This window comes from Epinephelus lanceolatus, chromosome 11 (genome assembly GCF_041903045.1).
Source record: "Epinephelus lanceolatus isolate andai-2023 chromosome 11, ASM4190304v1, whole genome shotgun sequence".
Lineage (NCBI taxonomy): Eukaryota > Metazoa > Chordata > Actinopteri > Perciformes > Serranidae > Epinephelus > Epinephelus lanceolatus.
Window position 1 is genome coordinate 40,955,984 of NC_135744.1, and position 18,086 is coordinate 40,974,069.

The 18,086-nt window shown below is 38.8% G+C and overlaps 1 protein-coding gene across 1 annotated transcript in view; it reads left to right on the top strand.

Annotated features, from left to right (window-relative positions):
- Window positions 1-2,640: 2,640 nt before the first annotated feature.
- Window positions 2,641-18,086, top strand: part of grk6 (G protein-coupled receptor kinase 6) — an 80,200-nt gene continuing 64,754 nt past the window's right edge. The window contains exons 1-2 of the mRNA XM_033610079.2: window positions 2,641-2,939; window positions 14,494-14,589. Coding sequence (XP_033465970.1) covers window positions 2,888-2,939; window positions 14,494-14,589 — 148 coding nt within the window. The 5' untranslated portion in view covers window positions 2,641-2,887. The remainder of the gene's footprint in view (window positions 2,940-14,493; window positions 14,590-18,086) is intronic.

Consider the following 18,086-nt stretch of genomic DNA (forward strand, 5'->3'; position numbering starts at 1 on the left):
TCACTGAGAACATATTGGAAGATCATCTGTTCTTAAAAAATGCAAATGGTGGTACTGTTATTTCCCCATTAAAAAATAGAAATGTATGAAAACATAATTATATTTTGTCCTACTTTTGTTTAACAAATGAGAAAACCAGATGGTCACTACCCTCAACACTGAGTGTTCCCAATTTAGACCTTAAAATTAATCATTTATTTAAGGTTTGGGTGTTAAAAGGACTATATGAATATATGATATTGATTCTTTTGAAGCCATTCCACTCAAATATACCTTTCTGACTTACTCAAATGTGACTGCAGATAAACCAACAAACTAAAAAAGGGATTTGCAATATCCTCATCAGAACTGCATTCCTTCCCTTGTAGAGAAGGTAATACACACCGTTTCCCAAGACTGTTCAGGTCAGGACGTCATGTTAAGTGCTCTGTGCTTGTGTTATGATCTCATTCCTTATAGACACTGTTTGTTGTCTTTCCTGGCTCGAGCAAGAGGCCTTTAAACCCTCTGACCTGTTCAGGCCCTGCTGTCCTCCTCATCAATGAGCAGCTGAAGACACAAGTGGAAGTTTGGACCAGAGAGTGAGTTTTGAAAGCCATGCCCAGAAGAAGCAATCAGAGCGACAGGTTCTGATCAATACCTCTATCAGCCCCTCTGCCTGATGTGAGCTGCTGTCGTTATGCTGCACAACAAAACAGTGAGAGTCTCCCTTAATGCACCTTTAATGCACCGTGGTGCTTTCATTGATCCGTGCAGGGAAATCCACTTTCTGCAGAGTGAGATGAGCCACAAAGAGCAGCAGCTCCGGACTCATGTAATGTATTGATTTCTGGATTTGTAACAGTGCATCAGCTCTGACTGATACATCCCGGGGCACCACGGCCTTTTTGGAGGAATTGGATCTCATGCGTGTATTGATTGGAATATTGTGACGTATGTCATTGTGAAGCAGGATTGATGTGGATTGATTGGCTGGGTAATTAGCAATTGATCGATCAGGTATGCAGAAGGAGCCGAATAAATCAAACATGGATTTAACCTTGCATGGTATTTACTGCCGGTCTCATACTATAACTGTGCAACATCTTGAGCAGACTTCAAATACTGAGGACATAAAACATGTAAAACAATCCTAAATTAATAAACTTAAATTAGAATCATTGATAAACAAAAATGTACATTTGTTTTCTGGATATATCCGACTGATCACATCCACAACAGAAATAATAGATCCACAACATTTTAGTAATTTTTAAGAATTAAATGAAATAAATAAATGAAATAAATTAATACCTTACAAATCAAAACAGTAGCATCCTGCATACTGTTACACTCACATTTATATACTTGTATACTGTTTTTTTTTAGGAATTACTAAATTATCATTAAAAAAAAATTAAAATACAAAAATATATTATAATGAATAATACATGTAATAAAAAATATTGCTGCTACTACTGATACTAATAATAATAATAACATAACAATAATAATAATAATAATAATAATAATAATAATAATAATATATAATAACAATAATATATTTCTAAAGAATTATTATTATTATCATTAATAATAATAATAATAATTATTATAATAATATGTTTATAATATATATTTTTTTAAATATTATCATTGATAATAATAATAACAGTTATAATAATAATAATAATAATATATAATAACAATAATATATTTCTAAAGAATTATTATTATTATTATCATTAATAATAATAATATGTTAATAATAACTTTAAATAAATATTATTATTATTAAGAGTATTGTTGATACTTTTAATAATAATAATTATAATGATATGTTGATAATATATTTTGTAAATATTATTATCATTGATAATAATAATAATATTCTTAATAATAATAAAAATAATAATAATAACAGTTATAATAATAATAATAATATGTAATAACAATATATATTTCTAAAGAATTATTATTATTGTTATCATCATTATCATTAATAATAATAATAATGATAATATGTCGATAATATATTTTTTAAAATATTATTATCATTGATAATAATAATAATAGTTATAATAATAATAATCATAACAATAATATATTTCTAAAGAATTATTATTATTATTATCATTATCACAACTTTTTCAAAATATTATTATTAGCATTGATAACAATACTCTTAATAATAATAATAATAATAATGATAATATGTTAATAATATATTTTTTAAATATTATTATTATCATTGATAATAATAATAATAATAATAATAATAATAATAATAATGATAAGAAGAAGAAGAATATGTTAATAATAACTTTTTCAAAATATTATTATTATTAGTATTGATAATAATACTCTTAAAATAATAATAATAATGAAAATATCACAGCAAAAAAAAATGACAGGTGGGGCCATATTGCCGTATAAGATACCAATTTAACTTATTATGTTTCAGCTTTTTAAAATGAAAATAAATAAATTGATAAATAATAATAAATAAATCAACGATGGGGGAAGTCTGAGCAGAGTGAGAGGTCTGTCTGTAATATCTGTGTCATTTTCTGTCTTTTTAATTCAAACAACCATTTTATAACAGAGTGAGAAGTCTGTGTTTCTTCCTCCTCTCTGACAGCAGCCTCTGGGCGGAGAGACGGAGGGAGGAGGAGGAGAAAGAGGAGGAGAAAGAGGAGAGGAGGGGTGCGGACTGTCTGTCACCGGACAGGACTGTGCGAAAGCAGAAACGGAGGATTGAATTTTTCCTCCTTGGCTGGGCGGTGGGAGGAGGTGGTGGACGGTGTGTAGGGAGGATCAACTGTGATTGAAGCCGCCGGAGGGACCAGGAGCTCCGTCTGCTGCTGCCGCTGCTGCTGCTGCTGCTGTGAGCCCAGACAGCATCAACATGGAGCTGGAGAATATCGTGGCCAACACGGTGCTGCTGAAAGCACGGGAAGGTAAGGATGGAGATGGCGCTTTGACAGCTCCTCTCTCCCGGTGCCTTCAGAGACAGAGGCGGTCCAACAGCAACAGGGATGCCCGGGACATGGATGATATAAACTGTTGCTGCACTTCCTCTTAGCCGGTGATCAAATTTTATGATCATGCGATTCAGTCCGTACAGGATATTACCTAAAGACGAGCCGCTCTCTCGACACGCCGAACTCCATTCTAAACTTTCGCAATTTAAAGTTTTCTGGCTTATTAGTGAACTTACATAGGTGCTTTGACCTATTTAAAGACTTTAGCTAACTACTTAGCAAACAGCGGACAATTCGGCGTGAAAATTGTTTTAGTAAATGTCTTTTTTTGCGGTAAAATGTCTGCCTTCCTTGTTGAAGGTGCTCATCATGAACTGTCAATAACACTGTTGTAACACACAAACAGTAAGGCTCAGTTAAAGAGCACAGAGAGGATGTCAAGCTAGCCAGATAGAGTTTAATATTTATTTAAATGAAGCACCGTTTATTAGTGTATGCCGAATTAAAGACTGGGTTCTGGACACTTGTAAAACGCTGTCAGTATTGTTGTGTACAGGCACGGACACCGTTGTAATCAAAGGGCGCGTAAAATTGCCGAATTTTTTAAAAGAGTTTGGCGTGGCTCTGGTTAAGTACATGAAACGCGAAGTCTGAGAGGTCCGGAAGGGATTGCAACTGTGAAATGTGACTGCAGCGACACATCGGGTTTCCCTTGCTGATGTTGCAGCATCGTCCTGTCGTTTGCGAAACAGGATGTTGAGGCAGAGCGGCTGCTGTACAGGGTCTGTAGGCTGCTTTGTGCACAGAATTGCAATTTATCATGTTAGAATGGCCTTCACCTGCTTTGTAGTCTAGATTCTGGATTCATGTTTTGATACCTGAAGGCTCCCGAGATCCTGTTCAGTCACTCCAGGTTTAAAGGTCAACGAAATGTCTAAAATGCAAATGTCAAGAGCAAATGTTACATCTCCTAAACACTGATAGAGTGCATGGCTCTTGTGTGTGATGACACTCCTGAGCAGGCCCATGTGCACCTTATGGTGAACAATGGAGACATCATGAAAGCCCTTTGTTATTGTCACTCTGAGCAGGAGACAAAGGTTGTGGTGACTCGTTGCCAACGTAATCCTAATGCCATCTGCAGAGGGACATGAGAAGATGAGTGTCATGATCTCTCGCTCCGAGCTTATCTGCACAGTTCAGCTTATCTGTTGTGCTTGTAGAGAACCAGGAGTCAGACACCCGTCTGCCCAGCTGAAGAGCCAGTGAGCAAGGCACCATATCTCCCCGCAATCAGTCCTTGACCTCTGCCTCCTGTGGACAAGATGTTCTTTTTTATTATTGGGGAACAAAAAGTTTAACATGATCACCATTATTGCTTTAACCAGTTGTTTGATTCAGGTATAAGAAGACACATTTGCTAGGATGCAAAGATATTTAACTTAACACACCCAGCACGATTCAATTTAAAACACTATACTGTATTTTTAGACTTATACTTTATTTTGTATATTTAAGCCAATTAAAGGGGCACTCCACAGATTTCACATCATCATCGATCACTGTAGGTCATCGGGTTCATCTAGGCTCAGGCTGGAGGTGTGAGGTTTGAAAGATTTGTGAGGCAGTGTGTGTTGAATGAAAGCCATTATTGTTATCTAGTGTTGGAAGAAGTATTAAAGTATTTAACCTGAGTAAAAGAAGTAATACCACAATGTAAAAATACTCTGTTACAGGTTAAAGTCTTGCATTCAGAAGCTTACTGAAGTAAAAGTGCAAAAGTATTAGCATCAAACTCAACATAAAGCACCTAAAGTTTAAGTGCTCATTATGCAGCACGGTCCATTTTGTATTAAAAATCAAAATCTGCAAAGTAACTTAAATTGTAAAACAAATGTAAGTAGCATGAATTCAAAACACTCATGTAAAGTACAAGTGTATCAAAAGTGAAAAAAGTAAAGTTGCATTTCACCACTGGCAGGATTAAAGAGTTTTTTTGAGCTTGATCCACAGTAGAGATAAAAACAGTGGTTTTTATACGTGCGGTCATGTCTCTAAGTCTAATGTATGTCCGTCGTTGGCGTGCAAACATGTGTTGACTCTTTGTAAGATTCATGCAGGTTAAAGTACCCTTGTATTTGATAATTATTTATTTATCACACTTTTCAGAAAGACTTAAAAAATACATTTGAATTACAGAAGCTGGTGAAACAGTGTGTAGGCGGAGGTATCAAACCTCAAAACTCTTTGGCACTAAAGAAATGTGCACTGAAAATCACCCACTATTGAAGGTCAAATTCATGTTCTTGTTGTTTTAGCCTGTGCTTTAGTATACTGTGAGTCCCTCAACTCTATAAAAGTGCAGTACTAAATTGCTGGAGAAACTACAATTGGCTTGTACTTCATGTTACCCCGTACCATTTTCCAAAGCCAGTTAATTTGTGCCTTGGAAATTGAGTTTCAGTGGCATAAAATTAGCTTGAAACCCATCTTTTTAACTCTATTACTGACTATACCTCAGCACAAGATACTGAACTCTCTGTCTCTTCTTTGACTGATTTCTTGTTTTTAAAAAGACGTGGCACCCACAACACATACTGTCAACTTTCACAGTGTTCAGTTAGTGGTAGAAGGATGAAAAGGAAGTCCGCAAAAAGAAAAGTGGGCCTCTAGAACTGGGACAAAGGCGTTTTAGGTGGTGTTAAAGTTTTAGGGTGGAGTTTTCCTTTAAAACAAGCAACATTAGGCAACTCCCCATGTTCGTGGCTCCAAATGGCAGGAAGTGAGGAAACAGTCTGAGCGTCAGTGGCCAAACATCGAGTAGTGTGACTCAAGTTTTGCACGCTAAAGTGAAGGAGAGCAAAGGGAGCAAAGATGCAGGTGGAGAACCCATCTTTCTCTGGATGGAGTTCTCACACTGTGTCATTCAGGAGTCTGTGTGTCAGTCTTGAGCTTTTTGTGCCACTTCCTGTGTACAGAGACATGTTCACACCCAGCAGAGTTTCAGTTAGCGGGGCTTTGGATGTCCAGGTTGTGATTTAGTCTAATGAGAAGTGTGAATGGTTGCGAGGGCGTAATGTCCATCCTTCTGCATGGTGATCTGGTTGGCTGGTGTAGTTTGGTAGAAAGAAAATATTTCTTGCATGAAAGGTCTGTGGATTATCTTGAGTGACCAGATCATGATTTCTGGAAAGAGACATCGCTGTTGAGTTTTTCAAATGTTTTTTTTTTTGTCGCTTTTAGCACCTTGGCCGATATCTCCAACACTCTGCAACTCACACCGAAACAATCTAGATTGATAAATAGCTCTACAGGTAACGGGAAAAATATGCATTTTTTTCTGGGGTGAGCTGCCCCTTTAAGCTGTATGAGCAACTGCATGTAAATTGTAAGATGCTTAAACCGACTCTCAAGTGGCAGCAAAGCACAGTGCTTAGTAAAGATGTAAGTACAGTATTTATCACAGAGTTTAAAGTCTCCATAAATGAAAACTAAATGTGATGTCAAGGGCTATAAGTGTGTTGTGTTTAACACAGTTTACAAGACATCTATTTCTTTTATTAGACCATTAATTTGGGAAGCCCCATAACCTATAATCTGTGCTAATAAATTAACACCACCACCTCTGAAACCAAACCAAGTTCATACAGTAAGTCAGATCTGTTTGAAGGAAATGTGGCAGACGTCATGACGGGCAGAAAAGTACAAAACAGTTTAGTGACCTATAAATACTAACCATTAAATCTATTAGTCTTTAATTTTCTCTTGCCACATTTCTTTTCTCCGTTTGTGTCAATCACGTGGGACGCACCGAGGCAGCTGTCAAATCCAAGTTGAACTCAGTTAACCTGCACCTTTAGTTTTATCTTTCCATCTTGACTAATTCTGTTTGTGTGAGCAAATGTGTAACTGCTGACTTGTTGGAATTAATGCAGTCTGACATGGTGATTGTTTGTCTGGGGTCGACTGCCCTTTATAGATTCATTAAATGTTTAGGAAAGTTTTGGAAAGAGTGGGCAAACAGCATTTTGAACTGGCTGATCATAGACGATGATAGGGCTGGGTATCATCTGACGTTTTTCTACATTAGCACTGACACAACATCCGTCTTAGTAAGTGTGTGATTGCGTTGAATTGATCGAAACTTTGCTATGAATTAATCCTTAATCTGTAAGAGGAAGATGTCCTTTTTCAACAGTTACACAGTCTCACTTTAAATGCTGTTGAAACCCTTGCAACTGTGCAACAGCCTGGCCTGAGTAAAACACAGTGTGACGTCAGAAAACTGATTTTAATCACGAGGCATCTGATCAAGAAATCAAGATTGCACATCTGACCAGACACTCAATGCCTACTTTCTTTACTCAGCCAGCTTCTACAACACAACATACTGCTCATACTGAAAGCTAAATCATGTTCTTGGAGCTCTCTCTTGGTCCTTTTGAAGATGTCACCATGAGCTGTAAGAACATGTGATGGTCATTTGTCTTTTCTTTTTCTGTTATTGTAAAAGTAATTGTTTATGACCCAACAGTTGAGTGTGTCGATCCAAGAATTGAAAATATCATAAGTTGCAGCCTGACTGTGTTTCACTCTAACGTTCAACACTCAGCTGATGTGTCTCATTATGCTTCAGGAAAGAAAAAAACTATTCATAGAACATTTAATTTTCTGCTTACGGAAGACTTTAAAGTGCAGACAGAGAGGGGGACATGTGACAGATGTCCCAGACTGGGTTTAACACATCAGATGGGGCATTTACATGGTTCAGGGTTTAAACCACAGAGTCCCTAGGGCCAGTGTTTCAATACAAAATAGTTAGAGCCTGCTTTTTAAATTGCTAGATTACATCACACGCTAATTAGACATCTTAGCGTAACTATTTAATCCCCCTCCTGAAACCTGGAGCAACATCACTTTTCTTTCATAAGTATTTAAGCCTTTAAACTAAGAGCAAAATGGTGCGATTTCTGGAAAGAAATGTCCCACAAATTGCAAAAAAAAAAAAATTAAAATTAAGAAAAAAGCTAGGGAAAATATATTTATAATAATAATAATTATTATTACATTTTGAAATTATGTTACAGAATTATTGTAATTTTTTAAGCACTCTTTTCAGGTCATTTTCTTATTTGTTTGTTTTTAACTCTTTTTTATTTTATTTATTTATTTTTACTAATTTTCTTGTTTTTAATTTTCTTTTTTTTTAAGTAATTTCCTGCTAATTTTTTGGGTCATTTCTTCTTCCGCTGCTCAATTCCCTTTTCCCTGTTTTTTTTAAAATAAATCGAGCCAATTTGCTCAGGTTTCAAAGGGTTAAATAAGCAAGATTTAAGAGTTATTATTTCTGTAAGTTGACTTGAAACAACTTGAAACGTCCATGCTTGTCTCCACTAATTTTCATTAATACAGCTAGGTAGCTGAAGTAAGCTCTGAGTGGTCAATTGTTTCTCTAAGTGGGGGACACAGCTGTCAATCTGAGATGTGGGCACCGTTTCAGGGGTTTATGGCGCGCTCGTTTTGTACTCGGAGGTCGGAAATTCCCAGTTCCCAGTCGGAAGTTTAAACTCAAACGCACCCTGAGATCGGATTTCCAACTTAGAAACTCGGAGCAACCGCATCAACCTTGACTTACGAATTCAAGATGGCTGAAGTGAGTAAACACTCTGCTAAAGTACTGTTTATAGCAGTTTTATCTTATTTGTTTTACATTAGGTCAGCCTCATCTGCGGCGTTCATCAGTTGGAGTGCATGATGGTTTTGAAGCTGTCTATACTCCGAAAGTGCAAGGGCAACAAAGGCTTTCTTGCGGGCGTCCATGGTTTTTTCCGACTTGTCCACCGTTGTCAACTAGAATGCAAAAACTGTTCTCAACTCGGAGGTGACGTCATTCCCACTTCCGACCTCCGAGTACAAAATGAACGCACCATTAGAACCTCACTGTATGTAGCTGTAAGGCAAAACCCAGGGCAAAAGAACCCCAATCAAGCACTATCTGCTTTAATGCTTCAGTCGCACAGTAATATCTGGAGTCGACCCAAAGAGTGTATCAACATTGTTATCAGCTCATAGCTCCTCTCATTTAGCTTTCAGCAGCTGGTCAGTCAGAGGCTGCTGTTAAGAGAGATTTTAGTGGAAATATAAAAGTGTAAAGCAAAAGCAGGGTTTTAAAAAGTGAAGGGGACATGTCCTCCCCAGTCCAGTGTAAATGACATCCTTCCTCTCTGTAAACACCTTGCAGAGTGTCCCTCAGTCCTCATCCAGAGGCAATGTCAGTTCTCAAAGACTAAAGATGGCAATGCTATGAAATCACTGATTGCTCTTAATAATGCTCCATGATCAAACAAATAGTCAGAGTATACACTGATAACAGAGACTAGCTCCGACTATAGCAGCAGCCTCACTGTGTGTTCGGACAAGGAGAAAGTCAATACCACGCTTCAGGATTTGCTATTCAAATACTGCCAGGCAGCTGCTACTCAGACATGCCCAAGGCAAAATGAATTATTGTCATAGATACAATGCAAACAAGATGTTTTGTTTGTGTCCGGGCAACAGATGATAACATCCCCCACAGAATTACCAATAAGCTCATTGGTAACAGAGAGAGCGAGATGGCTGATGTCCGTCGTGTGCATTTAGTGGAGACGTACATTAAGACAAAGAGCATGTCGGTGAGAGAGGTACCAGAGAGTCTCCACAAAATGATAAACATTCATAATTATACTGAAAGCAGCCCAGTTAGCTTTTAGTCATTGAGAAGGAAATCATCACACTGGCACAGGGAAAGAAGGAGCTTTGTGACAATGGAGGTCAAAGGTGACGTCTGTTGTTGTAAACAGCAGGACGGCCATTTACAACATGATACAGTATCGAGGAAACTGAAGTTCTGCCTGACAGGAGGTGACAGTACTGCACTTAATAAAACCATGTCACACCAAATTAAAGAAAAACACATCTATTGCTTTTTAAAATGTTCTTGTTCCCACCAGCATGTCTCTTAAACAGCAGATTAACTGATTCACTAACTTTTTCAGTTATGAGTCTGAAAACTTAAAGACATCTTGTGGAGTTTTCTTGTAAACAAATAAGTCATGTGTACATTGAGTGTTATACCGAAGCACTTGGTGTTTGTCCTTGAAGCCTGACAAACTTGTCGAATGTTCTTTGGTCTGTAAAACATAAAATATTAACAAAAGAACATTTTAATTACCCAGAACCCAAAGTGAAGTCTTTTTTTTTGCTTGACCAACACACCACCAGGTTTACTGTAATGCAAGAGTGGTATAAGTGTCATATATTTACACTGAAGAAGCTAGAACCATCACTTGTTTGGGATTTGTTTGAAAATTAATTTGATTAAATCATCGTTTAAATAGTTGCCAATTACTTTTCTGGCAATTAAGTAATTGATTAACAGCAAAGCAGCTTTTTAAAGGGAAATTTTGGTTTATTTCAACCTGTCTCCCATCGTCCTAAATTTGTTTCAAGTGACTAGTGACATAAAAATAATAGTTAGCATGTTAGCCGTTAGCCTAGATACAGCCGGGGCGCATAGTAGAATCAGACCTGTTAAAACGTAAGTGAACGGGCAACCTTCAAGTGCAAAGTTAGTCCACTAAACAAGCTTTTTTTTCCACAAAGACCGCCTCATATCGTTAGGATAAATGTCAGAGAACATATAGAAAACGACATGTAAACGTGTTGTCTTACCTTACCGGTGTGCTGCCATGTTTGTTTACCATCTAGCTCTGCTTTCCAAAGCGTGGCCGAAATATATCTGGTGAGCTCTAGATAAAGCCCAGCTGGATACTACTCCAGGTGGAGGTGTCTCGTCCTCGGTCACATTCAGACCTTGAAAATAAGGCTGCAACCGCTCCCATTCCTTGCAACAGAGGCATTCCTCTTCTGTGGGCACTGGGGCACAGCATTCACAGGTACACCACCAATCTCCAGAGCTACGCAGCCTTGCAGCAGCCATTCCTCCTCTCTCGTCCTCTACATGTTGCGCCTCTCTCTCTCTCCTCCTCCGTTCTTCAATTTCACGAAGCTCTTCGTCAGTGTATTCTGGCTCAAATAAATAAGGGCGGCCATCAAACTCTGCAAAATCAAATTCCTCCTCCACAAAGTCGAAGTCTGGCAAAACGTCAGCCATTATTCTATAAATCTTTCATAAAATAAATGAATGAACTTTTCAGGCTACTGTCCGGTTCTGCCTTCCAGCTGTTGCTGCTTGTTCTCGCGAGATTTCAGGCACTGTATGAGATCGCTGCTTGTTCTCGCGATATTTCGGCCGCGCTTTGGAAAGCAGAGCTAAATGGTAAACAAACATGGCAGCACACCGGTAAGGTAAGACAACACGTTTACATGTCGTTTTCTATATGTTCTCTGACATTTATCCTAACGATATGAGGCAGTCTTTGTGGAAAAAAAGCTTGTTTAGTGGACTAACTTTGCACTTGAAGGTTGCCCGTTCACTTACGTTTTAACAGGTCTGATGCTACTATGCGCCCCGGCTGTATCTAGGCTAACGGCTAACATGTTAACTATTATTTTTATGTCACTAGTCACTTGAAACAAATTTAGGACGATAGGAGACAGGTTGAAATAAACCGAAATTTCCCTTTAATATGATTTATAACTAAATATCTTTGGCTATTGGACTGTTGGCCTGACAAAACGACGTCATCTTTGACTCTGGAAATTGTGATTTGCATTTTCACTATTTTCTGATACTTTATAAACTAAACAATTAATTGATTCTAAAAAATATTGTTTTCAGGGTTTTAAACAATTAATTGCAATTTTCTACTTCCAACTTGGTGTGTTTTGGCATTTAGCAGCTACAGGCTGAAATTTGGCATGAGGTTGCAGCTATCACATGTTGATTAAAGATCTATGGCTTAGTCTGGAAAAAGCCAGAAAATGGTAAAAGACGTCACACAAGTTCAAAGCAGCGTTCTCAAATGTCTTGTGTTGTCAGACCAAGAGTCCAAAACCCCAAAATATTCAGTTCATAATGATGTTTCAGTCAGACAACTCAGCGTTTGAAATGTTCATTTCAACAGCAGAACATACAGTAGTTAGGATTTGGTGTCTAGACTGACATGAGATATTGGGTAGTGATGAGCCTGCAGGTGGATGCTGGGGTGGAGGTGGAGCTGAAAGAGCAGGCAGCAATCCTGATGCAGGGCAGCAGCAGCAGCATTGACGAGGCAGAGGGAGAGCTGGGAAATGTTTGCAGCTAAAATAGACCGCCAAATTGGGTGTGAGTGTGTTTCACAGATGACATATGGAGAGGGACATATGACGTGTGTATGAATCAGTGCAGCTTGAGTTGACTGCCAGAGGAGGAAGCCTCAGATCGTCACATTAGAGAAACTTAAACCAGAGAATGTTTGCCATTTTTGCGAGATAGATGAGAGAAGTGATGACTGGATTATCAAATATGTTGTGTGATTTATTTATTTCTGTATTTTTGAGCCAACCTACGGTTTCAGTTTATTTCACAAGAATAAAATGTACTTGCAGAGCCTTGAACCTGTTTGAGATCATAATGTAATACAGTGAGCATCATGTTGGCTCTTGCTCTCGCAGTGTGGTGAATGAACCTGCACTTGAAACTGCATCACTGTGGAGTGTATCTCTGACTGTTCGAGTTTTTGAAAGCAGCCTGAGCACCAATGCAGAGAGGACAGGAACTTCCTCTGGCTTTTCTTTGTGCTTTGTTCTGATTGCTCAGTGACATTCGGTCTTTGTGTTTACTCTCCTTCAGTTTCTGAAGAAACTGTGTATGGCTCTGCGCAAACACACAACCATGTTTTACCATACTTGCGAGGATATTTTGTTGACTTTACATTTAAGCGTAACTCTAAACCTAATATCAAGTCTTTACCCTAAAGCAAATGATTAACCCTGTGGGAGTCCTCACAATGTGACTGTGAACAGGTTGCTGTCCTCATAATGCTATTATACATACAGTAGTTAAGAACCAAGTGGCAAGATGTGTTGACGGACTTTTTAACACACGAAATAACACTAACTTCTGATTTATCAATGGTATGTTGATTGATTTTGCAAGTGCAACTGAAGGTAGACACCAGGGTACAAACATTTGATGAATATGTTTGACGCTATCGTGAAGATTCGCTACCGTCACTGATGAATATCCATTCACATCTGCCGATTTTATGTCTCGGTCTGTCCATTCATTCGTCTGTCCGTCCCATTCTGGTGAAGGTGATATCTCAAGAACACCTTGTGGGATTTCCACTTGGACTCAACAATGATTAGAGTTTGGTGGTCAAAGGTCAAGGTCATTGAGACCTTTTCTGTCTCTTTCTTGTGAACGCAATATCTCGGGAACACCTTGAGGGAGTTTCTTCAAATTTGGCACAAATTTCCACTTGGACTCAACAATGATTAGAGTTTAGTCGTCAAAGGTCAAGGTCACTGAGACCTTGTCTGTCTCATTCTCATGAATGCAGTATCTCAGGAACACCTTGAGGAAATTTCTTTGAATTTGGCACTTGGACTCAACAATGATTAGAGTTTGGTGGTCAAAGGTCAAGGGCATTGAGACCTTTTCTGTCTCTTTCTTGTGAACACAATATCTCGGGAACACCTTGAGGAAATTTCTTCAAATTTGGCACACATGTTTACTTGGACAAGGATGAACCGATTACAATTTAGTGGTCATAGGTCAAGGTCACTGTGACCTTGTGTCCGTCTCATTCTCGTGAATACTACATCTCAAGAACACCTTGAGGGAGTTTCCTCAAATTTGGCACAAACGCCCACTTGGACTTGATTAGAGTTTGGTGGTCAAAGGTCACTGTGACCTCACAAAACATGTTTTGGCCATAACTCAAGAATTCATACACTAATTATGACAACATTTCACATAAATGTCTCATAGGATATAATGATGAAGTGCTGACATTATATATCCAAGAGGTCAAAGGTCAGCCTCACTGTGACATCATAATGTTCTGCAAAAATACTTTTTAGGCCATTATTCAACTCATATCTCAGGAACAGAGAGCGAGACATTTGGTTAGATACTGAATTGCTTATACTAAGATGTGGAAGATGTGTGTGAAGCGTCCATGGTTTCACAGACGAGGTAAACTGTAAGTGCAATTTGACTGGTGTGCAAAGGAATACAATCATGAGGCGATACTTCTAGTTTTCTTTTTTTACCAACTGGTATATTCTGTAGTTATATCACTATGACTAGTTTTTAAAATATTTTCTATAATCAGATGATGAGGTAGCTTTTATGCTATAGGGAGGAAAAGTAGGTAGAATTCAAGTAAGTTGAATTGGTTAGGTGGACATTGCCCAACCCTAGATGCTAGGAAAGTAGACAACCTAGGAATTAAAGCATGTACCATGAGCCAACACGTGGAAATCAAACCTGAGTCTTTTATAGTACCAACCATCAGACCTCTGTTCTACATCTGCATCTTTTAAGAGTGCATTCTTGGACTTCAGGTTAAAGTAAACTTGTTTTTTTGTTTTCTTACAGGAGGCGGTGGGAACAGAAAAGGAAAAAGCAAGAAATGGAAGCAGCTGCTGCAGTTCCCCCACATAAGTTTGTGCGAAGAGCTGCGACAAACCATTGGTAAGATAATGTTATGATGTTCTTATCTCGTTGGATGTGAAAGTCTTTGTGGTCTTTTATGTGTTGAGAGCGTCTGAGGCCTTTGAAATGGACTCAAAACCTGTTGTATCCATGACGACTTGGTTGTCGCTTTGTCCTCTAACCTCATCAGCTTAACATATCTCGTGGAGCCATCACCAGACCCAAATACTGGCAGGTTGGCTGCTTTGTGGTTGGTACAGAGAAGTTTAAGTGAGCTGGCTCCTTGAGCTGGAAATGAGATTGTTGTGAAGATAAATTATGGTGCCATCAGCTAGCACTTATTGTATAATATTCATAATAAACTAGTGTGATGCTAGGTTTATATTTGTGGGCAAAAATAAATAATGGAAATCATGATTCATTTGTATTAAAAGAAGACTTAAGCTCTGTGAGGCACAGCGGTTCTTTGAGCTAAATGCTAACATGTTGACACTGGCAATGCTAACATGCTGATGGTGAGCAGGTGTAAGGGTTTACCATGTTCACCATCTTAGCATTTGCTAATTAGTAGTAAACAAGAAGTACAGCTGAGGCTGATGAGAATGTCATTAGTTCTGTAGGTATTTGGACATAAATGTAAGTATTGGACAAATTTCAATTTAGAGCTGATGATGGTGCCAGATGTGAAGTCTGAAGGATTCAATCTGAGGGGAATATGAATGAATGAATTTCACAGCAATCTATCTGATAGTTTTTGAGATATTTCAGCCAGACCAAGGTGACCGACATTGCTGTCCATCACAGTGGTGTATATATATCACTGTTGCCTGTAACACATCATGAATTAACAATTTTACCTATATCAATACATCACTCAGCCCAACGAGACCCCTTGCATTTTCTTTTATTGAATTAAAACGAAAAGCTCACTCGAACTCATGTTAGTGTTTTGCTGCTTTATGAAACCAGTATTCTCAAGTGAAAACGGAGCTGTGCAATATTACAGTGATGACATGTGAATTATATTTTAAGGTTGATTTTCCGTGACTCAGTCTCCTTCTTTGTTGAGGGAAAGTCCCAACAAGGCCTCCAGACTGGAATATTAATGTATAATTTACTGCAGAGGACAGCTCTGTGGTTAGCTCTGTGTCATAAGTTACCTTATAACTTATAACGCTCTCCATTATTTCACTACATCTTCTAGAAAATGCCGTGTTCACTTGTGTCTCTGCACGCACAGCAGCATCTGTAATCTAAAGAGGAAATCAGCAGTAAAGGTCATGATTTGAAGTTTGGTACGGTGGCCCTAAGGTTCAAAACAAGAATGCAGCACACAGTATACTTAATTAGAACCAGCAACAGCTTTATTGGCAAAGTATGTGTGCACATACAAGGAGTTTGACTCTGTTTTTTTTGTCGCTCTCAATGTACAAACAAAGACGCTACACACAAGGACAAAAAGGCTGAATAAATGTAAAACATCAACATTGAATGACTGTAAAGATACAAATATAGAATAAATAACAAGTGTGGGATGATTAATGCAACAGGTTGCTTTACGCTATACATAAGGCAGGTGGATATGACAGTATACACAGTTTTCTTACACTGATATTGACAGTGATGATATCTACATGTTAAAAAATAGTGTGTATTTAAACTATAAAATGCATAATTTACAGGTTCAGTGGATGTTTAGTGTTACAGGGTGATTGCACAGGGATTGTGACTGATGTTAACTGACACTTAGGTCAGATTAGTTATTTCTGGATGCACAGATGTACAGAAACACGATCCAATCATACGGTAATGTTTCAGTGTTTATTGTTGTATTACCTTTCACTGAGTTTATATGATCAGTGTTGATTTTTCATTTCCTCTGCATAGCAGTGGTAGCCTAATAATACCGTACAAAAATAGACATCCATTCATCCATATGTTAGATTTCCATGCTCCCAGCAGCAGATCTCAGGTTACTTATATAAACAAGGTAAAACGGGTGGTGAACTCTTTGGCCCTGTGATAAAAATGACTTTATTAGTGCCTGGAAAGAGCTCACCGACCATATCTGGCAATCTGCACTTTAGCTAAAGACAGTGCACACAAGTACACAAGAAATCATTTTAACATGTAACTCCCTATAAAACCACAGATTGTCATTTTGACATTTCTTTTCATGTACAAATTAAACAAACAAGACATAACCTGTTAGTTTTGAGCCTTAGAGGTGCTGGTAGGTGTATTTTTAGAGCCAGGCTAGCTGTTTCCCCCAGGTTCTAGTCTTGTTGCTAAGCTAACTAGCTTCATAGTCAGCATACAGATAGAAGAGTGGTAGTCTTCCTTTACACAGATTACATATAAAAGATTCCTTACAGCAGCTTGGTAAACAACACCAGTTCAGACAAAGACACTTCCATATATCTGCTTAAGAAAAAATCCTAAATGACCACTTACTAGCTTTTGTGATCATGAGAGGTGAAGCCATGGGAGTGGATTGAACAACTTCTTAGTTCAGTTAAAGGATAACTTCGGTATTTTTCAACCTGGGCCCTATTTCCCCATGTGTATGTGTGCGTATGATTCATAGGTACAACTCGTTCTAAAATTGGTTCAGTATTGAGGGAGGCGGATGCAGCCGGGAGCCGCGAAACGAGCTAAAACGGTAACGGGGGCAAATGCGTCCCATATAAGTCAGCACGGTGGTGTGGTGGTTAGCACCGTCGCCTCACAGCAAGAGGGTTGCCGGTTCGATCCCGGGCGTGGGAGCCCTTCTGTGTGGAGTTTGCATGTTCTCCCCATGTCAGCGTGGGTTCTCTCCGGGCACTCCGGCTTCCTCCCACAGTCCAAAGACATGCAGGTTAATTGATAACTCTAAATTGTCCGTAGGTGTGAATGTGAGTGTGAATGGTTGTCTGTCTCTATGTGTCAAGGGTGTATCCTGCCTCTCGCCCGATGTCAGCTGGGATAGGCTCCAGCCCCCCCGTGACCCTCAAGAGGATGAAGCAGTTAGAAGATGAATGAATGACCGGTTCAGATCGCCAGTGTTATCTCTGTAAATAGCATACTAAGTGTTTCCCTGACCCTTCACCTCCTCCCGGCTGTGTGTGACATCATCTCGTGAGAGCTTTGCTCCACTGTGTCTGTAGCTCTCTCTTCTCGTGGGACAGCCGGTTTCTTGAGGAAGAGGTGTTTCGGGATTGGATGTCTTCTTTTCTTCGGCTGGCGGTAGTCATCTTGGGAGAAGTGAGCACTGCAGACCCGATGGTCTGCAAGGCGCAGTGTCTGGAGAGGAGTGTTAGCATCCATTTGTAGCACAACTAGCCACAACTTCAGCATCTCGCCGTCCAACAAAGGCAGCCTATGAAAGCTGTACGGGGTGTTGCGCGACATCCTGTTCTTGCAATTCGGATAAACACAAACACGAACCATTGTTTTCAATCGATGCAGTAAAACTCTCAACTGTACTCCGGGACAACCAGCGGCACTCTGAGCGGCGCTCTGCATGGCTCCTCTGTTTTCTTCCGGCAACAAGCAAA